A 25537-nucleotide genomic window follows, 5' to 3' on the forward strand; every position below is an offset into this window, starting at 1 on the left:
ATTTTTTATGTACCATTCTTCTTCACTAAAACTTATTTTAATTTAAAACCCTATTATGTTCATATTTTTCATGTTATCTTCCAATGTGCATATTATATGGACATTACAATGGGGTCTTATACTCGTATTTTTCATAGTTATCCTTTTATTTGATCAACTCTTCAAAATGTGCCTTTCTATATGTGATATTTATTTATTATTAACTTGTTGAAGGGATCCTCTAGTTAGCCTATTTACATTTTTCTCCCTTTTTGTTATTGATGCCATGCTGCCATCTGTTTGCCTGTTTTGCACACTTAAAAGCTTTTTAAATTGCATTTCACTGTAATAGTAGCTGTGAAGATATGCATGCGAAAAATACAAATCTTGAATTTCGATGGTAATTTTTATTAGTTAAGGGGCCTTACTTGTCTTCCTTTTGAGCAGTGGAGTAGTGACAAGTGAGATCCATTCCTGGTGTTTTCATGACGGAAAAAAAAGTGTTTTGTTTTGTTTTTTTTTTATTCTAATGATTTGATACACTGAAAGAAAACCTGACACAACTCTAATATTGACAAAATGAAAAATCATCGTCATCAGTTCGACCAGCATCTTCGCCGTTTCCTCTCTCATCCTGCCTCTGATTGGCCAAAACGATGACCGGTGTATTTGGATGCTTCTACCCCTCATTTTTTCTGTCAGGCTATAACTTCCTTCTTTGGGGCGGTTGAAGCCCTATCTATCAAATGCGAGTGTTCAAACTTAGACAAGAATCGATTTTTCAAGATTTAGACAATATATGTGATACAATATCAGGTATTTTTGGCCCGTGTGAACTTTGCGCCTTCAAAGCAGGAAGCAGCTCAACAAGAAGACTGTGCCTGAAAAACAAAGATCAGGAGAAAGAAATCGCCATTATGACGGAAGGGGGAAAGCGGAACTTGAATGTTAAACAAAAGTGAAGTTGTCACATTACAAATTATTCGAGGTTTAAAAAAAACCAACTTGGCCGAGAGTCGGAATAATATAAACACAACTTTATCGTTGCTGACGGAAGTTGTTGGTTGGGCGCCTAGTTAGCAGACTAAGTGCTAATTTGAGACGTCGCAACAACTGATGAGGAAAAAAGTATGGAACGAACATCCGTCAGGTTTGTGATGACAAGTTCGTGGCTCCGAGGTTGTGCCCCATCGGTCCGCACTTGTTTATAAATCCCAGCGGGTGAGTTCACGACTTGGCTGCTTGCTGACGAGTTGCTAGTTTACTGTTAGCTAACCTCTAAGTAAGTTAGGAACAATTGTCTGACGGTTATCTTTCGTTTGCTTTTCTCCTTTTGCTTTTGTTTTCCTCCTTTTGATTTATTTTACTGTACCAGTTTATTTGAAGTATGTTTCCTGACATTTAGATAACTGGATGAAATGGTGACTTATGATTTATTGCATACAAGGATAGACAACAGGTTTGGGCACTTGCTAACGGGCAGCTACAGTTAGCTAATGCAATACGGTTTGCGTAACGGTAACTTGTTCAATTGCTCTTTTTTAATACATCGATTTTATACCCGCAGTATTTAGATTCTACTGCCCTATAAACTTGTTGTTTTTGTGCCCAGCCCCATTTTCCATTTCCTGCTTCCTGTGAAATGATCTGACCCTCAGATCGCTGCTTCCAGTATCAAGTGGCAATGGCCAGAATATCCTGGTACCAGAAGAAGGTAAGACCAGCAAAGCAGGTGTGCTTGCAGAAATACAGGTTATTTAATCAATACTGCTATGTTTTCTAAGTATGCTGCATTTTTGTTTATGTACAGCAAATTGCGTTCTTTTGCTGCTGAGCCTGGTATAGCCGTTAAAGGGGGGAAAGCATTTTAAGCTGCCTGAGAGATGTGTAAATATAATGCAATTTCATTGTTGGAGCTTTGAATATTCAAATATATTAACTCAGCTTTTCCTGAGGAATATGACTTTGATTTTTTTTTAACTGTTTTAGGAAAAATATATGGTTTATTTGTTTTTTTATTTTTTGCTGTTTGTATATGAATTCCCAGAATGTTTTTTTCTTTTCTAATCAGTGAGATATGCCTATATTGAAATTTTAATTCTGTGTCTTATGATTGCCAATATTATGAATACAAATGCATCTAATAGCAACACAATTCCCTTGTTGCTCCAGATAGGGGCCTATGACCAACAAGTCTGGGAAAAATCATTGGAGCAGGCGGATCTAAATGTAAGACAATGCTAAATCTGTGTAAAGTACAAAATGTTGTTTACTTGTGTAGTGTTACTGACTCAGATCCCATTTTTTAGGATCTGGACAGTAAACCAAAGAAGACAGGTCATATCAAGCCAGACCTTATTGATGTGGACTTAGTCAGAGGTGAGATTCAGCAGAACCAGACATATCTGCAACTTTTTCAAACAAGCAGGAATACATCACTGGCTCACGTCTGGCTCATTCACACAACATTTGATCCCTCCTCACAGGATCCACGTTCAGTAAAGCTAAACCAGAGTGTCCTTGGACAGCCCTTACACGCAAAGGCTTGGTCAGAGTCCTACTGTTCCCCTTCTTCTTTCGATGGTGGATCCAGGTGACATCCAAGTCCATCTCTTCATGCATCCTTGTGCTCTACTTCATGCAAGGTGAGCACAGCATTTCCTACTATAAATTTCTCAAAATGTTAGCCAAAGTATACTTAAATGGTTAATTTACATTACATGAAATTGTTAACACAGGTCATAGGGAATTGTTTGCTTATTTTGTTCATTCAAATCTCATTGTTTGTCCATAAATAAATGTAAATTTTTCTGAAGTAACAGGGAATTCAAATGAATAATTGGCCATCACCACCCTCTACCATTTGCAAAATTAGGAAAATCTTCCCTCAAGATCAGCAAGAAATCATTGAACATTTTGTTGCAAAGTTACTATGAATTACTTAATAATCTGCGAACATTACCTGCAAAATGCATGCTTTTGGTAAGCCCCTGAACAGATCTCAAGACTGTTCTAAACCTTTCAACAAAAATGTAAACGTTAATGGAATTAAGCTTCCTCTCTTTTGCAGGAGACCCATTGAAATTATATTTACTTTACGAGATATTTCATATTTGGTTTATACCTCTGCATACTGATGTCCGTCTATTGGAAAGCATGCTGCTGTATGATGTGGTAATAATATAACACCATCATAATGTATTAAGAATTTATGGCTTCGGTTTTGAAATTTGTCATAGTTTACATGCACTTATCTTTTCTGATGTATGCATTTTCCAAAATTACTGAGCAATGCAAAACCTAAATAACAAAAATGAATTTTCCCATTCATGATTACGCTGTTTGCATAATCTTTTTTTCTGTTCTCAGTAATAGCAGTGGTATTATATCTGGAGGTCCCAGGGGCAAGTGCCAATGAGGTGTTTGGGCCCATGTGTCTGATGCTGTTGCTGGGCACTGTTCATTGCCAAATTGTGTCAACTGAGTCCAGCCGGTGGCCCTCAGGCAGTCCAGCTGTCAGCAGTAGCACCGCTAGCCCAGCCCGCCGGAGGAGGTAGTTTTCCTCATTGTTAGGCACTGCACATATTTTCCTGCACTAACACAATCTCACCTCTTGGCACAAGCATAAACGTCCGTATTACACACATAGATAAACCCCAACAATTTAATCAACCAGGGGACGTTCAATGCAGTAAAGTCTACGTTACGCCTGAGGTTGTCATTCCTGTGGCAGCTGATTTTACTGTGTCTGCTGTGTCTGCCATTTCATGTTGTTTATTGCTATTTTTTTATTCTGTTTGTATCAGGCCGAGGAAGGGCAGAGGACTGAAAAAACCTGAAGAGATAAACGACAGCGGGGACACAGAGCAGCTGGGGTCCTGGCCATTTGAAGAAAGTCAATGGTTATACAAGAAAGAAGAGAGAAGGGTACTGAACAGAAACAGAAATGTTACTTTTGAGTCAGCAGCTTTGATCAGTTGACACTAGGCCTGATTCTCAAAAGCAAAATCTGATGAAATTTTTGGAGGTAGTTTTGCCAATAATAAGCTTACATGCTAAAGTGATAATTCTACTTGAATTTTGCTGTTTTCTGACGTTTTCATTTTTTGCATAATTTGTATTTATGACTCAAAGTTGTACGACAAAGGTCCTGTTAGGCACTTCTGTTCTTGATATAACCCGCTATCCTCCAGTGTGGTTAGAGATGACAATTTATACTGGAGCCTTGAATTTGCTCAAGCAAAAATCAGCAGAAAAGTAAATACCATAATATTTCAATGGTGACTTTTTTATATATAGTGTGGCCCCATTATGATGAGAAATTGTGTAGTGTCACTTATTATTGTTATTTTATAAGGTTACTTAATTTTCGTACACCTTTCTAGCACTTTCTAACTCAAGGAATTGAACAGTTTATGCCAATTTGCTCTAATTTTCTGGCAACATTTCTTTAATGGTAACATAGTTGCCAATGGAAATGACAACACTTTCTCAAGATTTTTAGGTCTATATCGAGGTTCTGATCCATCTCTCAATATAAGATTATGTCTCACCAACAGTTTAATGAAGACTTTTGTTTGATGAATTTGTTTTTAGTTAGTCCCTTGCAATAATTGTTGTTTTTTTTGACTATTCTGGAAGTCTTGACAGTTGGCTGCTTGTTAAACTGATCAGCAATTTAAAATGTGTGGAAATGAAAGACTGATAGTACATTTACACTTTCTTTGAAAAAGCATTCAAACAACCTTATATTGGATTTGCACTTTTAAGCTTAACCATAATCTGTTTAGATATAAGCACACATTGAAGAATGCATTTGTCTGAGATGTGTTTACCTTTACATTTTCTCTCAGAACACAAGAATGTCGGGATTTGGTGCATCAGATGAGCTTTCAAGTGAGGAAGAGTGGGTGAAACCATCCGAAGTAGAGAGGCACTCTGTAACAACCCGGCCAACATCTGTACCAGTGTCATCCTTGAGGATCAGAAATATAAAGTCCATCACCAAACCTATAGTGCGACCACAGGTTAACCATGTCTCATTGTGTTTTCCCAAAACCGCAGTTACATGTGTTGCATGTTTTTTTTTTTTTAACATAAAAGCATCCAGTGTGGACTAGAAGAAGCATAAAAAAGGTTTTCATAACAAGACAGCTAATTGTTACATGCACCCATTACTGAACTGTACTAATTGATTACCTGCAATTTTTTGAACTGAGCAGGAAGTGATTGGATCATCTATCAAGATGAAGCCCCGGGAATTGGAGCGTCTAAGGCCAAGTGTAGGCTCAAGACCTGCCTCAGACACAGATGATACAATGTGGGAGGAACTTCTTCAAGGACCTGACACAGCCTCCACAGCAAGCAGTGATAGTGAGGGGAACGGGAGGTACAGCACCAGCATACCCCTCCAACAAAACACCACTCTTAGTAGTGATGAGGACAGCCTACAACAAGGAATCACAGGAGTAAGATCGTGACTCGCATTATTTTACATTGTCTCTGGATTTATAATCTCTCTTGGAGAGTTGGAACATTTGACCTAACCAATCGTTTACTATATTAGCCACAGAAACCTTTATATGAAAAGCGATACTGTATGTCCGTAATCAGACGCTACATTGTCATACAGAAAGTTTAGGAAATTCAAAGAGCTGACACAAAAGAGTAATCTATGATGACGCACATACATAATTAGTACAAGCATCTGAAGCAATTGACAACAAGTCTTAAGAGTAATAGGGTAATCTCATGACATCCTATAATATTAACACAGTCAAAGACTTAAATAGATGTAAAATTGTATCCCGTGTTCATGTTGATGGCATTTGATCTATTAAAGGATTGCTACAGCAAAATTTGTTACATCAGAAATTAGCTGAATCAAATGCCTCAACTTAAACCAACCTAGAAATAACCTCCTAATCATCTTTAATTTGCTAGAAAATAGGCAAGAAAATACCTATTAAAAACAGCAGAAACATTCTAAGACATTTGACCAAGGGAAGGATCAAAGAAGCAAACAAACCATTGATATCTCACAGCTGAACTTACAAGCACACATGTTGAAAGCTCAGATAAGTAATGCTGTTCATGCTGGGTCAGTTTTTGTTTATCTGGTATAATCTTCCATATCAAGACATGACTTTCTCCTCAGAGAGCAGCACATGAGTTTATGTTACATTTGTGATTCTTTGCAGCACCAGCTATCTTGGCTCCAAGCCTGCCATCCTTCCAAGGACCGTGTCAGTGCCATAATATGGGAGCAGGGCGAGTGTAAGAAAGCAGATATGTCAGTATTGGAAATCAGTGGGATCATCCTTTCACGGGTATAGCATTTTCTTCTGAAGGCCATGTTCACAATTTTCTGTTGCTTCAATTTTAATGCTGGAGGATGCCTGTTATATCACTAAAGTAAGCTTCCAAACTGAACACCCGAAGCTGAGTGAGAACGTGATTTTCATGCAGGTTGTTTCAGCTGAAAAAGAACCTGTATTGATATTCAGTCATGTGGTTGATTGAATCAGGCTGAAATCTTGCCATTGTTGTGGAAAGTTTTTTTATACTTTTAAGACGATGCATAGTGACTGCCCTCTAGTGGTCGCCAGCTCACCTAATAGCATATTGTGTAATCTATTTGAGGGAGCAAAGCAACTAAACAGATCTCATGTGCATCTGCATCTCTTTGCCTTTTAATCACAAACTATGATGTTTTTATATGTACCTTAAAAACTCTCACACAACAACAAATAAAATTCCAAGTGGTTATTATGAAATATTATTGACAAACATAAATATTCATTTGAGGACAGGTAAACTACATAATCACCTTTCTCTATCCCACTGTTGTTTAATATCAGGTGAAGTTTGCTGAGCAGGGTATGGGATACCTCATGTTTGGTGGGCTGGTGACGACCACAATAGCCCTGCTCCCTTTCACCTTCCGCTTGGCTCACCATCTGGACATATCAAGCCTCAGCTCCCTGTCCCCAAGAGAGTTCATGGAAATAGTTATGAGTCAAACTAGTATCAAGGCCTATGCATTTTACTTCATCACAACAGTGCAGAGAGTTTGCCTCACAGGACTCTTCTTCTTCATGATGTGTGTGGCTGAGAGAACCTATAAACAGGTGTGTGGTGACTCCAATTTGTGTGTAGAGATACATTAAGTAGAGTGATTCATTGAACTGCAAAATAGTGAATGAAAAATGAATAATTTTTTTTAAGTTTTTTGTAAAAAATCTGATTATAAAAGATCTATATTTTTGATTCATCTTTATTTTCACAGATTTTTTTTAAATGAAACTTACCATTTTTTTAATTACATAATTGACATAATGGTTTACTCCATTCTCAGCATTAATAATTTAAATGTTACTAAAGCTATCAAAGTATTTGTAATTTGTTAATTTCAAGATTTCACATATTGGGGGTGGGGGCAGCGGGGTGCAGGAGGTAGAGCGATTGTCTTTGGTGCCAAACATTTCTGGTTCGATTCCCGGCTCCCCCTAGTGTTTTGAAGTGTTGTTGAGCAAGACACTGAACCCCTGACTGCTCCCTGGCTCTGGTGGACAGCATGCCTACTGCTCATGGTTCATCCATGACGGGTTAATTGCAGGGAACAAATTTGAAAACGGGGATTAGTAAAGGATGATTTATTTATTTACTGCATTTTTAGAATATGATTTGACATCCTCTTTGCAGGTCTGATAACAAACATCTTTTTTCTTAACAGAGACTCTTATTTGCAAAATACTTCAGCCACCTTACTTCAGCTCGCAAGGCGAAGAAATCTGAGATCCCTCATTTCCGTCTGAAGAAGGTGCAGAACATCAAGATGTGGCTGTCACTGCGGTCCTTTCTCAGAGTGTGTATTCTCCTGTTTCTATACACCTTTTTGTGACTGCCTGCACATTGTTCGACTATTTTTGGGTTCTCATGGACTGGCCTTGGTTTTTTTAACCATGTCATTGACTTGCTTGTTTATTGCAGAGACGAGGGCCGCAGCGCTCTGTTGATGTTATTGTCTCCACCATCTTCCTTTTAGCACTTTCCATTTCATTCATCATATGTGCTCAGGTCAGTTGCTTCTTCAGGAACATATTATTCAGCTCCTGATAGTGCGCAACTAATGACACCTTTGGAACTAAATCAAATCTAAAGTCCTGTAACCATGTGACCTTAATGAAGATAAATTGTTTTTTTTTTTCTACTTCAACAATCATTCTCCCGCATTAACAATGTGCCACAGTTTTGCAAAGCTTACACATGTCATGGAAACCCTAAAAATATGCAACCTATTATTCATTATCCAAAAAAAGACTCTTCATGCAGCAGAATCCTCTGGAAAATATTAAATTAACAAGTACACAACAAGAAATTGCCATTACTGTAGGAAGTTACCCAAAAATAGTAAAAGAACCGTTCAGAAGAATGCATTCATCATATTTGTCTATCATACCCACTACTTAATTTTTTTCAAAGATATTTTTTCTAAATATTCTTTTAAAAGGCAGAGAAACTCTGTTTGTAAAATTTTTGTTTATGCACTCCCATAGCTTCTGCATAGCCACAAGACATTCCTTGAGTCCATGACCAACTGGGAGCTGATGTTATGGGGCTCCTCCCTCATCCTGTTTCTGTTGCGGCTGGCCACACTGGGCTCAGAGGCCAACTACAAATACAGCAACTCCTCAGTACTGCTCACCGAGCAGGTAGGAACCTGTCTGGAGAAAAAAACAGGAATTTTAACAGTGCATTACTCAGTTTTAACTGATGAAACTGCTTTGAAGGCACGATACAATTCAGTCTCCAAAACTTGTGTGTTTCAGATCAATTTGTATCTCAAGATGGAAAAAAAGCCCAATAAGAAAGAAGAACTCAATATAGTGAACAATGTCTTAAAACTGGCTACAAAGCTGATGAAGGTAAGCATAAATAAGTTTGGTTACAGCTGTATTTCCAGCTGGGAATGTAGTTTTTCCAGGTGTATCCAACCATCCAGCTGTATTATTGCTTGTTTGCTCTGTGGTTTACCTGAGCCAAAATGTCTGACTTCTACTTGTCACCATAGTCTTAGCTCAGGAATGCCATGAGTTTTTCAGTCTTGCAAGCTATTTTTACTGTAAAAGGATCAGTTCCAAATGATCTACTGACATTAAAAAATAGGACACACAAATGTATGTGTTTGTATGCAAATATGTGTATGTATACACACACACACACACACACACACGTAATGTGGTGCACAATGCCAAACTAAATGAACCCCTATGCCACAATAATATTGATTTTATGAACTATTGAATCTGCTAATTTATGGTCCCTATTTTGCTTTCATGATTTGTACTCAGTAGAGTCAGCCAGGGTTATATAGTGTGGCCAGTGGCTGCTGGAAGCTAGTCTCATCTTTGAAGGGCTTCATATGCTGAGTGATTGACTCACTCAGAACAATGCTTGAAAAACCACTGCTGCATTTGACTGCGTGTACGTGGTGACCCTGTGGTTTGAAGAGAACAGATCTCGGACGTTTCGTGATACTGCAACTTATGTTTTAATGGATTTTACAACCAGGTTTTTGTTCAGTTCCTAAGCCGTATAATTTAATATCAATATTGAATTAGTCATATCGTAGGTACAATGTGACAAGCACAATATTGCTTTTAAAACTACTTCAAATATTAAAGCATTGATCCAGGTACCAAAACAGTGTACAGCAGAACATTGAATGCCTCCTTTTGAGCCATGCTCACTCACCTCCACCAGGAGCTGGACACACCGTTTAGATTGCTTGGACTGACTGTGAACCCCCTGATCTACAACATCACCAGGGTTGTCATCCTCTCCGCAGTGTCTGCTGTGGTCAGCGACCTGCTCGGCTTCAACATCAGAGTGAGTCTATCATTTAAAATTCTAAAATTATGATCAAATCATCAGCGGATTTTAATCACCTGCCACAGAAAAGTGTTACTTAACTCGTGACACCATTTGTCTAAATAACCCTGATGTCTTTTTACAGCGTAAAAGACTATTTAAAAGTCTTGGCTATTGCTTTTTTCATCTGTACAGGATTCGATTTATTTTATCCATACATTTAAAATGTCTGTGAATTTTCTGCAAGTTAAATCAAATGTTTTCATATTGTTTTTTTTGGTAGCTTAACCCCTGGCAGATTGTCACATCCAGTGAGACTTTGTAACAGGTTCCTCAAAATCTAAAAATTAGCCACTAAACTGCAGGTTTGCAGTTGTGCATTAGTTTGACAGAACAAAACAAGAACAAGTGCCCACGTGCACCCAAATTCACTTAAATTCTGCCGTCACTTCTTGCTGAGAATTATTTGATCAAAACAAATCTCATCAGTTTGAAATGATTATAGTGGATTTGTGCAAAGATTGGAAAGACCCTGCTTTGCTCTTCCCAATGTTCCACCCACTAAACTCTGAGAAGTTGACTAATATGAAGTTGTTTTGTAAGTGAAATTATGGGGGGTTTTCATTGAAACATCAGAATGCCCTGTCTGGCCACTGATGAGATTCACACCTCCCTGTTCATAGACATGTTATTTTCCAAGATGGAAAAAAAAGCTGTTTTCACGCACCCAGAGGCAGCAGTGCTCTTCCTGTATTAAGTTTGCCGGAAATTAAATGAAGAAGATACTATCAAAACAATATTGACTTGTCCCCTACTAGGTTTCAGACATGAAACGACAAATATATGAAGCTCTTGGTCAGATTTCGTGTGAACAAATATGTACTAACACCTACAATGACAACATCTGTCAATCAGAAAATTCCCGATAATGCTGCTTTAAGATAATACTTTATTGATCCCCATAAGGGAAATTCATTTGTCACAGCATTGTAACAATAACAGCATCAAAAAATATAAATTAAAAAAGAAGAGACAATTAAAAGGTTGAAGACAATAACAAGGATAGGAAACGATAACAATTGCTAAAAGGCTAAAACAATGGCTAAAGGGCTAAAAGACTAAAAATAAACAGGATGAGAATGGAATGACAACAAGGGTAAAAAAAGGCCCTTCTAGCTGCTGCTAACATTAATAGCATTATATTTATTCAAGATATGTCCCGTCCTCATTTTGTTTGTACTTGAAGCTCTGCGCTGTGACTTGTCACACTCAGTGATGTGGTATTGCATGCACGTATTTAATTAGAACCTGATCAGAAAAGCAAATGTTGCTTGATGTTTCTGTTTGTTCTGAAAATGTGCACCGAAAATGTTCTAATTAAAGTGCTCGTGTGTTTGTTTTGCAGCTGTGGAAAATCAAACCTTAATGTGAATGACATAAAGCACCTAACAGCCTGACATCTGGGACCAGAGTTCCTTTGTCTGCTGCTTCCAACCTCTCCTCTACAAAACGAGTGCAAACCTACTGACAGTGTTCTTTGTTTATGTCTGTGACTTAATCAGACTCGCACAAGACACGAGACGCTTGGACAGTCACTCACAACGGTACTGGCCACGATCCCAGTGCCTCACCTATGACCCTTGAATGTTCCTCTTGTTAAATATGCCATATATATATATGGTTAAATATACTTATGATTTATGGTTTGGGAACATGTTGGGCTTCTGTGGCAAACTGAATCCTAGACACCCAGTGAAATTAACATGAGTGAATGCAGAATATGATGGATAGTTAGTAGTTTAAGTCTTATTCACTGATGTTGTCTAATGGTGTCAAACAGTGAACTGTAGAGCAAGCTGTGCTACAATGCAAAGAAATTTGAAGACGACTGGCCGATAAGATGACCTGTCCTCACAGGAGCTTCTACCCTGACTATTTTCAAATCTAAAGGGGAATGGTGATTGAAAGACTGGCTGTATTTATTTGGGAAACAAGACTTTAACTTGTACTATGACCACTATTTTCCTTTTAATATGGACCATTCTTGAATGAGATATATAACGATGCAAAGAGGACAAAAAGTGAATAAATTCTTTTTAATCTAGGCCTGTTTGCGTGGGTTGATTCTGATCAGATTGATTATATACATATATGGTTATATATAAATGGTTTTTACCACATTAAACTCGGGAGCTCTGCGCGCAGTGGTGTGACGTAGGATTTGGTGTCATCTATTATCAAAATTACGGTAGAACAAAATGACGTTGAGGCACACCTCCAACTCAGAAGGACACCGCCGAGCAGCAGCACCTCCGCCCCAAGGACACACCGTGCAGGCGGGCTCCTCCGACCGTCGGTCCGGGGGGATCCGGAGTCTCACGATTTGGGGAAAGAGAAAGCGTCCACGGGAGTCGCTTCTATCCAGAGAGACTCGTTCCGATCGGGTGAGATGACAAAACAATTTTAAGCCGATTGCATGATAAATGGTGTGCGAATCTGGTGCGTTATGGTTTTATTTGTGCGTGAACCCGGTAACCCGGCGGACGTCTGCACCGGGCTGCGCCAATCATGCGCGCCTTTCTGAATATAACGATACCGGTGCCAAGTTTTTTTTTTCCTCTCCCTCCCTCCATCTCTTTCTCTCTCTCTCTCCTGGATGGACGGACTGGTGGCAGCGCATTTCTCATCCTCAGCCGGTTGTACCGCCGACGTTGTAACAGATGCGCGAAGGAATCACCGTTTAAAAAAAAAGCCTCTGCACCGTCACCGTGCGTGTCATGAACATCTGATTTCAGGCCGTGACCTCCTGACTTGGCGAGGGCTCACTCAGACTTCCAACATGTCGAGCTCTCACAGAGACCACGACTCTGCAAAACAAGGAGAAGCTAAGAAACCAGATCCGAGAACCAATGAAAAGAAATGCTGTAAGTAAATCCCATAAATCCCCCTCAATCTAGATTAAATGCAAGGATCCACAGGTGCACATGAGAGGTTGTTCTCACTGACTGCAGCTTCTTCACCCGGGCAACAATACACAGGTTTTACTGAGCCATTCAGTGTAAGACAAACATCACTTCCCCCCTTTGGAAGAAATTCTTCCTCTAATCCCAGGGCAAAATATGTTCATATGCATATCTGTAATCATATTTATAATAATGTTTACACTTTCTATCAGCACATATCCTAATGCACTGCAGGGCTCTTTCTGTGCATGTGACAATGAACGCCTTGAATCTCTATATTCGTCCAATTCACTCATAGTCTAGCTCTGATACCTTTGGTGCACAAGCATCTTCAGAATCCTTTGAGTCCCTTATTTTAAAAGAAAGGGGAAAAAAATCCGGAAAAATATTGCATTATTCTTTTTTGGGAAAAAAAAGATTTCCTTTGAAAAGTGGTATAATCTAGCCGACAAAAATTATACATTTACATATGGATGTACCAAAAATGACAGCAAATAGGATATGTTGTCTTTAAATCCAATCCCAATGAGCTGAAAATTAGAAAATAAATTACCTTTAAAATTAATTTTAATTGGAAAGAAAAATAATAATTAACTTTAACAATATTTTCGCCAGCATGGTGGTACAGTGATAAGCGCTTCTGCCTTGCCTGACAGCCAGAGTGTGCTTGGTTTGAATATTGCAGGGGGCCATTCTGTGTGGAGTTTGCTTGTTCTCCCCATGTCTCCATGGGTTTCCTTTCAGTTTTCTGGTGCCCACCTACATCCAAATCCATGCAGGGGGTGTCATTGGAGACCCGAAAATTGCCCGGGTGTGTGGATGAGTGAGTGAGTGTATGTTTCGATATGTGGCCCAGTGATCAACCAGTGATCAACCGTCCAGGGTGAGCCTTGCCTCTCGCCCAATGACAGCTAGGATAGGTTCCAGCCAACCGTTACCCTAAGTGCAGGAAAAGCGGTTCAGATGGAGAATGAATGAATTCATTAATTTAATGTAAATAACCTGGGAATTTGTATCATTACCAGATGTACAGGCTAGATTGTTTTTGAAAAAGTCTTAATGAATTCTTGGAAAACTGATCCCCAGGAAAAAGTCAGTAAAGCCAATTTTCTGTCTGTCTTGGTTAAGCTTGGGCCTCCTACATGACAAATTCCCCTACAGTCATCGTCATGATCGGCCTGCCTGCGAGGGGAAAGACCTACATGTCGAAGAAACTCACACGTTACCTCAACTGGATAGGAGTGCCGACCAAAGGTAAAACAGGAGAAGCCTGTTCTATCTATCAGTCAGCTTTAAAGACAGATCGAAATTAGATTCCAATCTCAAGGAATCAGGAAAAAGTTTGGCTTCTTGGTTTCTACTATAGTATCTTTTTTCTTGGTTCTGAAAATTTCCTGATGATCACAAAGTGAGAGAAATTGGATCAGTTATTTTTTTATTTTTTTATTTGTCTTTTAGTTTATTGTATTTTGTCTTTATGTACGGTATTCTATTCATATCTTTGTTTAGCGTATTTAATTATTATAGAAACAAGTTTCACTTTGAGAAAAATTAAAGCTATTCGAACTCAATTCATAAACATAGTTTAAAAAAGATTTTATTAGTATTATTCATATATCAATTCTACTGACATTGTGTGGTTGACACGATGGCAGTGGTTGGCACTTTTGCCTCATGGCGAGAAGGTCAATTCCCCTTTCTGTGTGGCGTTTGCATGTTCTCCAAATGTGTACGTGGTTTTAGTTGGGATTATTTTCAGATATTTTCCAGGTCTTGTGCTCCATCCAGTAAAGTACGAGCAGACCAACCCGGAGACTTGCTGAACTGTAATAAGTACAGTAGAAGTTTAACTCAAGCCACCACCTGATGGAGTATTGATGCCATCTGCTCATTTCACAGTGTTTAATTTGGGTGTATACCGCAGGGAGGCTGTCAGAGCTTACAAATCCTATGATTTCTTCCGGCACGACAATGAGGAGGCCATGAAAATACGCAAGTAAGTGCGTTTGCTCAGTTATTCTGTGGGCTATCAGCTCAACACCAGAGAAAGCTGTATCAGCCTCTTTGAAGGAGCATCACCTAGGTTTCCTGCAGCACCCGCTGCTGCATTGGTGACAAAGCTGTTTTTGTGCCAACAATCAATACTGAGGGTTATAACAGTGCCATAGACCATTTTTCATTTAGATTCAACCACAGATTCCTTACTCAGCCACCAAATATGTGTGTTGCTGTTAGTTTGTTTTTCGATCAACATGTTTATGAGAGGAAAAACTGTATCCTCGCTCAACTGCCCTGTCCGCTGCAAATCTCTTGAACTAGACATGTGGTCCAGAGTCATTACAGAATCGTGTCAGGCTCCTGACACATTCTCTTTGCTGAGTTCTGACCTAGATTTTAAACAAGCTGCCACTGTCACTCTAAAACTCCAGGGTGTTATACAGGCTGTTAATAACCAAGAAAAGTTTTTTTTTTCACTCTTAAGAGTCCCCATATTGTCAAAAATGATCAGTGGTAATTCTAAAAAAAGCAGGACTCAATGTGTGGTTTCCCACTGAATCTTCAGAAACTGCCAAGTCATGAATGCCGAGGCTAGATTTTTATGAGGATGTGGGGGTCATCTTGTATCCAACATTTCAACTTGTAAAATAAAAGGATGGTCATGGTCTAAAAATGTTCTGTAAAAGGGAGGAGTAAGTGGCATTTTAAAGAAATTTGGTATTTCCTCGGTTCTGTGCATTAACCATGTTAGACTCGCACATTGAAGTTGTTGTTTGATTATATTGTTTGTCTCAAAGCTGGATGGTTTTCAGAAATCTATCCCACGTTTCAAAGTGTAACAGTAAAAATCAAGAAATTATTTTAAAGCTTTTCAATTGCAAAAGTACCCATTCTTTTTAAAAGTCAAGTAGGGATGAGATGTATACATTGTCATAATAATAATTAAGATAAAGTGTAGAGGATTGTGCTTGATTGTGATGGATGCAAGAGAATTGAGGTTATTTCTGTCTTCTCCCTGCCTCCTGAAGGCAGTGTGCTCTGGTGGCACTGCGGGACGTAAGGACGTACCTGAACGAGGAAGGAGGTCAGATCGCGGTCAGTTTTCCCTCTACCTTTCCACCCTTCCATCATCCTGTCTCATTCTGTCGTGTCAGATCATTTCTGCCCTTGTTCAGATACATCTGTTATGGCTAAAGCCATAATCCTACAATATCCGAGAAACGCTTTGTCATGGTAAAACCCACAATCATCATGTGCTTCCTTTGTCAGGTTTTTGATGCAACGAACACAACAAGAGAGCGCCGAGACCTAATCCAAGGTTTTGTGAGAGAGAACGCTTTCAAGGGGAGTTTAACTTAATCCTTATTGCAACTATTTTACCATTTTGTCCACGGACTACTGTGGATTCGGGATGCTGTCAGGTCACAGATGCTTAACAGACCTGTGTCAGAGCAGGACGTCATCACTTTGACTGGACACCAGGCTTTTATTAGATGACAGTGAAACACTTAGGTTGTCATTCAGTGTCACGTTGCAGGTTGAAACCAGCTGAACGTCCTTACAGTCACCTGTCCCTTACCAAACTTTTAGGACAACCAACGCTGGCCTCCAGTTGCTTTTGTGGTTTAATATGAAAGGCAGATTTTGAAAATGTCAGTGGCTCAACCAAATGATCTTATACTGTAATTAAAGCTAAACAAGATCACAGTGATATTTTGACATTTCCAAACCTGCATTGTAATTGGCTTCGTTCATTCATTGCGGTCAGGGTCGCGGGGGGAGGCTGGAGTCTATCCCAGCTGTCATTGGATAAAAGCCGGGTTCCCCTTGGACTGGATGCCAGTCTATCACAGGGCCACATATAGACATACAACCATTTTCTTTCTCGGTCACACGTCTTGACAATTTGGGGCAGTGGTCCCCAAACTACGCCCCGGGGGCCAGATACGGCCCGCCTCCACATTTTGCCCGGCCCCTGAACAGTACCCGAGATGCATTAGGATTTTTTTTTTTTTCATTCTGGCCACGTAATCGTGACTTGTACATGCACAGAACGTAACATTCTATTCCACCCTTCTACTGTCTGTGCTATATCCTGTCAAGATCCCAGAGAGGGTTATTTTTGGCTATGTGTGGCTTTCTGGAAAACAATAAATGTTTACGTTTAGACTCCTCTGAGATCGTCACACTTTTCGTTACAAACTGGCCCGGCCCCCTGCCAGAGAAGGGAAAAGTTTTTTGCCCTTGCAGGAAAAAGTTTGGGGACCCCTGATTTAGGGTCTTAGCTAGCTTTATTTTATTTTATATTTTTGGTAAATTAGGATTAGTCTTAAATAAATACTGTAGTATTCATAAGATATAGTATGGTCAGAAGTTGACAGTAGATTGCAGTTACACTTTTGGAATGTGAATTTTTGAACTGGAGTCCATGTAGTAGTCAACTGCGCTGCTTTTTCATCTTTGGCTTATCGATTTGTTCACAGCTCGTCACAAAATATCATAATGATATCGTAATAATCATACAGACATTTTTTTTCTATGCAGACAAAACAGGTATATTATTAAATGGAGTGGAATAAGTTAGACCAAAGCACATAAGCTGAAGCCAGCAGGCCTCATCAGAGGCAATGCAATTTTATTCTAGTTTAACTAGAAATACAGTAAATTATTTTGTGGTATGGCAAATTATTAGAGACATTACAAATGGATGTCCTCAAGAACGTTTGAAAATGATTAGACCACAACACTGGAAGTATAAAAGGGACTGACCATGTACTGGCTTTTTTTTTTTTAATTGCTCAGCAAATGGTTTTGTAATTAAAGCTGGTAGAATGTCTTTCAGCCTGGTTGAAATTTGCAATTAGAAACTGCTGTTAGTCTTATCCCCTGGGAAAAAGAAACAATTAAATAAAAGCACAGTCACATTTAAATCATCCTTTGATTCTGATCTTTTTACTGCTCTCTTACAAACCTGATTGAGTTGAGCAATTGAGCTAAATTGTTTGCAGTTTCAGTCACCACCCACTGTAACCTGTGCTCATCACTGCATGAGTATCAAGCCTATTATCTTACTTGATGGCAAAAAAAAACCCTATTCAGAATACACCCAACAGAGCAATTAATGACAACAATCAAAGCTGCTTGTCAAATAATCATTCATTTGTTTTTATTTTTTTTAAGTTTGACTTCCTGTCTGACTGGGGGGGCACTCTTTCCAACAGGTGTTTTTTGTGGAGTCAGTATGTGACGACCCTGAGGTCATCGCTGCAAATATTCTGGTAGGATCTCGTGAGGGTGGAAGAAAATATAACCTATTAATACACATTTTGCACTGTGTAACACTTCCCTGTCACACATGAATATTTTAAACTACTGATGACAGGAAGTGAAGGTATCGAGTCCTGACTACCCTGAGAGGCATAGGGAGAGAGTAATGGATGATTTCCTCAAACGGATTGAGTGCTACAAGGTTACATACCAACCTTTAGATCCTGACGATTATGACAAGTAAGACAAATCTCCCTCCTCATCTATATGGATATTAGCCTAAAACACCCTTACTTATGATAGCTTTCTTTGAATATTTTATTTACCGTAACTTTTTTTGTTTTCTAAAGTTGTTGATAGTTAATCCCCCCCCCCCGTAAGGATTAAACACTGTAGTAGAAGTGCAGAAATCAAACACCAGATGGTGATAGTAGACAACTATCTGAGCTACCTGTGTTTTCCATGTTTATTTGCAGGGAACTTTCTTTCATCAAGGTGATAAATGTGGGTCGACGTTTTTTGGTGAACCGGGTTCAAGACTACATCCAGAGTAAGATTGTCTACTACCTCATGAACATCCATGTACACTCGCACTCCATCTACCTGTGTCGGCACGGAGAGAGCAACCACAATGTAGAAGGCCGCATCGGGGGTGACTCGGAGCTCTCACTTCGTGGGAAACAGGTATGAAAGCCATCCCTTTTGGGATACTTGTTTTATCAACCGTAAACTTCAAATGTGTGTCTCTATGAACTTATTATGATCCTGTAATAGAAATCCCCGACTGCATTAGTGATTGGACAGTGGAAGGTCGTTCTCTGTCTCTCTCACATCCCAGTTCGCCAACGCGCTGCATGACTTCATCGAAGAGCACAACTTGTCAGATCTGAAGGTCTGGACGAGCCAGTTGAGGAGAACCATCCAGACAGCAGAAGAGCTGGGAGTTCCTTACGAACAGTGGAAAATACTCAACGAAATCGATGCTGTCAGTAACACCCAAGCTTCCCATATTTCAGCTATTCAATCGTAGAAATAAGTTCATTTCACATATGAAAACAGACATAGTTTCAAAATATTTGAGCAATCCTCAACAGATTCATTGACTTTTTTACATGTCTGAAATACTTTTATGACAATCACTTGAACTGTCATGGTTCCCACATCCTTGAAACCCTGGAAAATGGTGGAACCTGACAGGATCCTAGATTAAAAAAATAAATAAATTTACAGGAGAAGTCAATTGCTACTGCCTCAATCACGACTGGTCTCCTCTTGGCAAACATTAGTTTTTTTAGACTGAAAATGTGTTTGACATGGAGTGTGAATCCTGTGCATGTTAGCGTGCACCCAGTGACACAAGCCACACCTCAAACCTTACATTTCTCTCGAATTGTTCAATCTTTCAGCTATTCAGCACCAATTGATCGCCAACATCAAGGGTTCTCTGCTGCAGCAGGTCATTGTACAACATCTTTACTTCCATCTCCCACTCCAGCTTCCACTGCGTCATTTTAATGGCCCCATTTGTTGTCACTCTTGTTTCTACCTGGAGTTTAGTTAGATTTGAGAATCACAGTACATTTTAGCAGCACAATCCAAGTAGTTCTATTTTGATAACTCATTTGTATTTTTGATACTAGAATGATAATATAATTATTCATGTTAAATAGTCTTTAGGTCTGTGGAGTTTCTCAGTCATCCAGGTCATGGTCAATTCTTGTCAAAATCTTCCTTTCGTAGCATCTGGACTTGATTTTCCTCCCTTGAAGATGTTTCACCTCTCATCTGAGAGGCTTCTTCAGTTTCTTCAGTTCAGTTCACTTCCTCAGTCTTCATCAAATAGTGTTGTATATGGATGTTTGAGATGATTTGGGCCTGAGAATTTATGACTTTTCATTGTTACCAGGGTGTGTGTGAAGAGATGACCTATGACATGATCCAGAGGACATTCCCAGAGGAATTTGCTTTAAGGGACCAGGACAAGTATCACTATCGCTACCCAGGAGGAGAGGTGACTGAACCCAAAACATCTGATCAGAAACATGATTATCATGAGCTGACTATACTGTATTTCTGCATGATATGGATCTTTCCAGCTGAAATACTGTTTGTGTTTGTTTGTTCGTTTGTTTCCTAGTCCTACCAGGATCTGGTTCAGCGTCTTGAACCGGTCATCATGGAGTTGGAGAGACAGGGAAATGTTCTTGTCATCTGCCACCAGGCTGTGATGCGTTGCCTTCTCGCCTACTTCCTGGACAAAGGAGCAGGTAGAGAAACCAAACTATATAAACCTCTGCAGTACACACTTAAATACAACTGATATTGGGTTGGTTGATGATGATACTTATGTCAGAGAGGTAAACACTTTACAGTTATATGGTTTGTTAAATTGTTGCTTATAAACAAGCAATTTCACCTATATGGTATATTAGTGGTTCCACAGCAATTCACAATTGCGCGAAAATATACTAATAAATGTATCAGACCCAGGACAAGCACATGACACCCTATTCTTCTGTGTCTCATAGATGATCTTCCTTACATGAAATGTCCTCTCCATACAGTCCTTAAACTCACCCCTGTGGCGTATGGTAGGCTATCATTGTTGTAGTTAGAAAATGTTCCCCACCCTGTAATGTTTCTTTAGACCTTTTCTGTCTTTTTTCGGTCTAGGTTGCAAAGTGGAGATGTTTTATCTTAATGTGGAGGCAGTTAATACACATCGAGACCGGCCTATTGTAAGTTGCTTGAAGTGTGTAAAAAAAAAAGAAAAAAAAACAATCACGTCATTAATGTGCATTTTGCATTGCTCAACAAACGCCTTAAGAGTGAATGAATGGGCAAAATACAATGCACATGAACAAAGTGTAACACAGTAATAAACACACATTAACTGGCAAATCTTAACCTAAAATCATCACCAACTGAGCCGTTGTGTGCTAATTGAAGGCATTTGTATTTCCGGCGCTTATAAGGGTATAACAACAACACTGGCTGCTCTGCATTGCAATTTTAAAAATGTGATTATCTGCAAGCTAAGAAGCTGACAATATAATATAAAGCAATATAAAGCAAGCGACAGCGAATTGTACAGTGCCTTACTTGATATTGCCTATGGGAATGACCAAGACATTGATGGTAAATTAGAATGTAAAAACAATGATCTGGTGTTGATCCCTAGGTTCAGTGGATGGATTATAGAAGGGAGTGGGTTACAACAGATTTTCTTTTTCTTTTTTTTTTTTTTTTTTACCCCAAAATAGACATTGTCTAAAGATATGGATCAAATTCAGTTTTTTTTTTCTCTTTTTTGGTTACCAATTTTTACTCAAAAGAGGCTCTTTCATGGTTTATTCTACCGTTGTATGTGAGGCTTTTCTCTTCTCAGCTCCTTCGGCTGTTTCCTGGTTCTGTAGCATCCTCTATATTCTGAGCTTTAATTTTCTCTCAAGGCTTCACTTGTGCGCTACTGACCATTTAGCAAACTCTTATGTTGGTAATTTTTAGAACTGCAGCCCTGGCTGATCATGCTTGCTTGCTTGGCTAATCTAATGACAATCATGGTGCTGACTCTTTCCTGATTTAATGCTGACACGTATAGTTTGCACTGCAAAAGACAATTTTTGGCCATTATTTTTAGCTGTTAGACACATGACACCTCCAAATTCTACTCCTCAGGAAGCCTAAAGGGGACTTTATTCAGTAGATGTCGTAAACTCATGACGTCAATACATGGGGCCCATGTATGTGAGGAGACTGACAGCTTCAATGTTCATGTCAAAAGTTCAGGCACCAAGAGTGTTTTCAATGTAACGTCAAATGCCCTTTTTATCATTAGTCAGGCTATTGAGTTGTGAAAACTATTTCACTTTCCAATGTCTTAATTCTTTGAAAATTAATTGCATGGGCTGTTTTATTTTTTAAAGTGGAGTTTCGTTTTAAACTGTGCCTTCATATTGTTATATCTATCATGTTGAAAGTCATGTCTTAAATATGGCACAAGGTACATTTTCCTTTTAATATGGTCAAAGAAATTGGATTTTGCAATTTCATTCCATATTTCTTCCTTAAATAATGCTGATGCAAATTAACGTGGCCTTTGAATGATATTATAATTTTCAAGTTTTCATTATCATTTCAATGAAATTCCCTTTTGGCTTCTGTATTCTCCTGTAAAATAGTTTACTGTGTTAATTGAAGCAGTTTGATTGTATTAATTTATTTATATTTACTGTCCCGCATAATCAGGGCTGTCATCAGTTGTGTGTGATGGAACGTAGTTGAATGAGATTTTTGTTGCCGTAATCCGCTACTATGGATCCTTATTGCCTTAATTTTCTTGGCTGTATTTGGTCAGGTGTCCCAGCTGTTAATGTGCACCCCCATTTTTCCTTAACACTTATTCTCCTACCAGGGTAAAATCCCGAAGGACTCTACTCTCATACTGCGGCGGAATAGTTACACCCCCTTGTCCAGTCACGACCAGGTCAAGCGTCCCAGGCTCTACAGTGCAGGCAACCAGCCCTGGCTACCTCTTGCCCCAACCCCATCGGCTCTGATGCCAGAGGGACGGCAAAGCCAAGTTAGTGACAGTTAAAGGCTCCCTCTCTCAGTCACCATCAGCTGTGATCAGTCACCTCCCAACCTAGTTGCCCCCCCTCCCCCCAGGTGTCTCTCACCTCAGTGTGCAGGATTTAGTGTCTTTGTCAAAAAAAAAACCTACGTGGAATCCATCCCTGTTTCTCCCTCCCTCTCTCTCTCTATCTCTCTACCAGGGCATCAGTTGAGTCTTGCATTGCAAATATGTTTGTCTTGCATGTCCCCTGCTTCATCACGGCTGTCTCTAGCTTGAATATGCAGAACAGCATGCCAAATCTTGTACCTCCTTTTGAGTTGGCCACACAAACTTCAAAGATATATTTATTTTGCAGTCACACTGTGCAGATACCGTATACGTCATTATCTAAACACACTCATAAATATGAAACAAATGTAAGGTGATGGATCTGTTTAATACATTTATATTCGGAAAACAATTTGTTTCTCGTAAACATTATTCAATCTGTTGCCCACCAAAGGAAAGGCTTGATTTTTTTTTTTTTCTTTTAAATGTTTGTTTTGGGCCAAAGGGAAAAACATTGTTATGAAAGAAACTTCTTTCTTTCTTCTACTTGTTTCTAAATTATTTTGTTAATCATCCATGAAAGTGCAAAGAAAGAGACTAAAAAATATTTCTTTTTTTAGCTCAGGTGATTTTTTTTTTTTAATACACATCTGTTTCTGTGATTTTTTTCTATTTTCTTGGTGAAAACTATGTCATCCCCAAAAAATGAGTGACTCAAACTTTTAAAAATGCTAACACTAAGGTACCACAGATTAAAATAGATCACCAGGTTAAAGAATAACCCTAAACTAATATTCCAAAAAAATTTCAAAACACACACTTTATGTGTCTTGAGATTCCTCTTAAAATCTGGAGAATCAAAATTCTCCTGGAAGAAGTTCTGCTTGCGGGGGTAGAACATGGGTTAATGATGCACTCTTGCGGCCAAACATTAGTATTACAACAACAAACAGAAAACCGTGAAAAGGTTTTCTGCCTCTAAGGTGTATTCATAGGTAAGCAAAGAGAATTTAGAATAATCGCATCAAAAAAACTATATGTTGGTTCTCAATTACTATCTTTTCACATGTGATAACAAAATGCAGAAAAAAAAATCTTGTCTCACCTGCCATTTGTCTGTTATACTAAAAAACTCTCGTCACCAAACTTTGTGTTTTAACAGTCAGTCCCTGAATTATTGGCCTTAGGCCTAAAATAGGTGACTTTCTAAACATGCATATTCATACTTGTACATCTTGTGTGTTTGTTGGCCTTGCCATGTGGGTATCGTGCTTCAGTCCCTCTCCACATTTCTACCTTTCTCCCTTTCTCCTAACTTGTCTTACAGCCTCGCATAGGAAGCGGTTGTCTGTGAGTATTTTGCATCACATGTAGTCAGCCATTCATTCTCGTCTCCACGATATTATCTCATGTCACTTTATCCCGTGTGGCTAAAATATCACCATGATGTATTTTGTAGCACCTCTGTCTATGGCTTTCTCTATACTGCAGTCCGTTTCGCACGATGACATTACACTTTGACTAACAGCCCAGTTCTATTGTTGTTGTTAAGGACTCTTTGATAACACTATACGTACTCTAGAAAATAAGTGAGAAGCTGTTCACTTACAGTATCAAGCACTCTTTACAGCGCTAAATTTCTTGTCATCATCCTAAATTAAGTATCCAGGATTATAATACAGAGCTAATTATACATGGGGTTAGAATGTGATTAATAATAAATCACTCTTTAAAGATGATTCAACACTAATGTTACTGTGTGTTTCATAAAAATGACCTAATTTTTCAAAGACGATCTTTAATACCCTTAAGCGACTTTGAATCTATTAGCATCCTTGCAAAGGGCTTGCTGCTGTAAAATTAATTAATTTGACATGTCTCTTTCTTGAAGGAGTACCTGTGTGAAGGAATCGACTTTGAAAGCCCAGAAGAAACTAGTGGCTGTGTCCGCTTCTGATTTAGGATGAATACCTTCTCCTTGGCACTGATGAAATGTATTTTGGGTTTTATCTAAAGATGAGCTATTAAACGTCTAATGTAACAGAAGATAAAGTCAAAGAGCTGTTAACGCACAAGGTCATTTTCTGTTGTATTTATCACCACCTCTCTGCTCGTCTCTGCATGCTTGGGCTAAATAAAAATCTTATCATCAGCCAACAAAACATACAGACTTTGCAATCTCGCAGCAAATTGTCACAACAGAGTGGATGTTACCCTGGTATAGTTTTGCAAATCGTTCAAGTTAGGTTACTGAATGTATTTAGAACAATACTGGATTATTGTGATCAGTATAAATTAGGAGCTAGTCTAAAAATATTTTTGTAATAGATATCTATTATTCTCCTAGGGGACCTCCCGCACATGTAATTTAATATCCTATGCCATCATTTCAATGGCTCAAATATGGCAGAATGTGTGACCTGTAAATGGCTGAAGAATGGTCATGTTCGGATTCTCTGAGAACTGGAAATGCAGTTGGTTAAAGAAAGAAATCATTTTGCTGGACAGTCTATCAAATGATAACTTATAGGAAAACAATAGCAACAAAAAGCTGCTGCACATATATCTGATACTGGTGTTCTTTGTAAACTGAATGTTTTATGCTTTTATTTACAAGTTGAAAATTGCTAGGAATTACAAAATTTTATGTAAAATAGTTCAGCCAAGAGTTTTGTCTTTCATCAATCTAGAGCCATTTGTGACGCACAAGGTTGTTTATTTTACAGATAGTGAAAATCATGTTGTGAAAACTGTCTTTTTACTGTTCTGCACTTAACCTACCCATGGCTTTTGAGCAGACAATAAAGGCATATCTTGAAGCGGTTATGCTTTA

The 25537-nt window shown here is 38.8% G+C and overlaps 2 protein-coding genes across 7 annotated transcripts; both read left to right on the forward strand.

Moving 5' to 3' along the window:
• Window positions 1-901: 901 nt before the first annotated feature.
• phtf1 (putative homeodomain transcription factor 1) lies at window positions 902-11956 on the forward strand. Of its 2 annotated transcripts, none has more exons than XM_086148851.1 (17): window positions 902-1200; window positions 1592-1693; window positions 2152-2208; window positions 2289-2358; window positions 2466-2624; window positions 3349-3532; window positions 3786-3906; window positions 4833-5006; window positions 5202-5447; window positions 6180-6308; window positions 6840-7109; window positions 7715-7846; window positions 7972-8058; window positions 8538-8693; window positions 8811-8906; window positions 9745-9870; window positions 11258-11956. In XM_086148851.1, the coding sequence occupies exons 2-17, from the start codon at window positions 1664-1666 to the stop codon at window positions 11276-11278; spliced, it is 2058 nt and encodes a 685-aa protein (XP_086004977.1). In that variant the 5' UTR covers window positions 902-1200; window positions 1592-1663; the 3' UTR covers window positions 11279-11956. The 2 variants fall into 2 exon arrangements, with proteins under 2 accessions (XP_086004977.1, XP_086004978.1); XM_086148852.1 differs by having other exon boundaries at window positions 1097-1200; window positions 1638-1693.
• Window positions 11957-12143: 187 nt separating this feature from the next.
• Window positions 12144-25523, forward strand: pfkfb2b (6-phosphofructo-2-kinase/fructose-2,6-biphosphatase 2b). Of its 5 annotated transcripts, none has more exons than XM_086149957.1 (16): window positions 12144-12296; window positions 12648-12776; window positions 13944-14069; window positions 14715-14811; window positions 15842-15908; window positions 16083-16155; window positions 18033-18091; window positions 18196-18320; window positions 18557-18764; window positions 18919-19065; window positions 19987-20091; window positions 20218-20347; window positions 20609-20671; window positions 20754-20818; window positions 22495-22662; window positions 24596-25523. In XM_086149957.1, the coding sequence occupies exons 2-16, from the start codon at window positions 12692-12694 to the stop codon at window positions 24659-24661; spliced, it is 1584 nt and encodes a 527-aa protein (XP_086006083.1). In that variant the 5' UTR covers window positions 12144-12296; window positions 12648-12691; the 3' UTR covers window positions 24662-25523. The 5 variants fall into 5 exon arrangements, 4 of the variants coding, with proteins under 4 accessions (XP_086006083.1, XP_086006084.1, XP_086006081.1 ...); XM_086149958.1 differs by having other exon boundaries at window positions 12147-12296; window positions 12528-12776; XR_015106408.1 differs by lacking the exon at window positions 12144-12296 and having other exon boundaries at window positions 12314-12776; window positions 22495-24054.
• Window positions 25524-25537: the final 14 nt, after the last annotated feature.

The sequence above is a fragment of the Fistularia commersonii genome, chromosome 7, assembly GCF_037954325.1.
Source record: "Fistularia commersonii isolate RoL2024-O1a breed Wild chromosome 7, RoL_Fcom_v1.0, whole genome shotgun sequence".
Classification (NCBI taxonomy): domain Eukaryota; kingdom Metazoa; phylum Chordata; class Actinopteri; order Syngnathiformes; family Fistulariidae; genus Fistularia; species Fistularia commersonii.

Excerpts from the sequence above, each read along its gene's own strand:
- pfkfb2b (XM_086149955.1), top strand. The coding sequence starts at position 12,509 with ATGGACGGACTGGTGGCAGCGCATTTCTCATCCTCAGCCGGTTGTACC. Across the intron at positions 20,348-20,608 it reads CTTCCTGGACAAAGGAGCAG|ATGATCTTCCTTACATGAAA; the intron begins GTAGAGAAACCA and ends TGTGTCTCATAG. Across the intron at positions 20,672-20,753 it reads ACTCACCCCTGTGGCGTATG|GTTGCAAAGTGGAGATGTTT; the intron begins GTAGGCTATCAT and ends TTTTCGGTCTAG.
- phtf1 (XM_086148851.1), top strand. The coding sequence starts at position 1,664 with ATGGCCAGAATATCCTGGTACCAGAAGAAG. Across the intron at positions 2,625-3,348 it reads TGTGCTCTACTTCATGCAAG|TAATAGCAGTGGTATTATAT; the intron begins GTGAGCACAGCA and ends TTCTGTTCTCAG. Across the intron at positions 7,110-7,714 it reads CTGAGAGAACCTATAAACAG|AGACTCTTATTTGCAAAATA; the intron begins GTGTGTGGTGAC and ends TTTTCTTAACAG.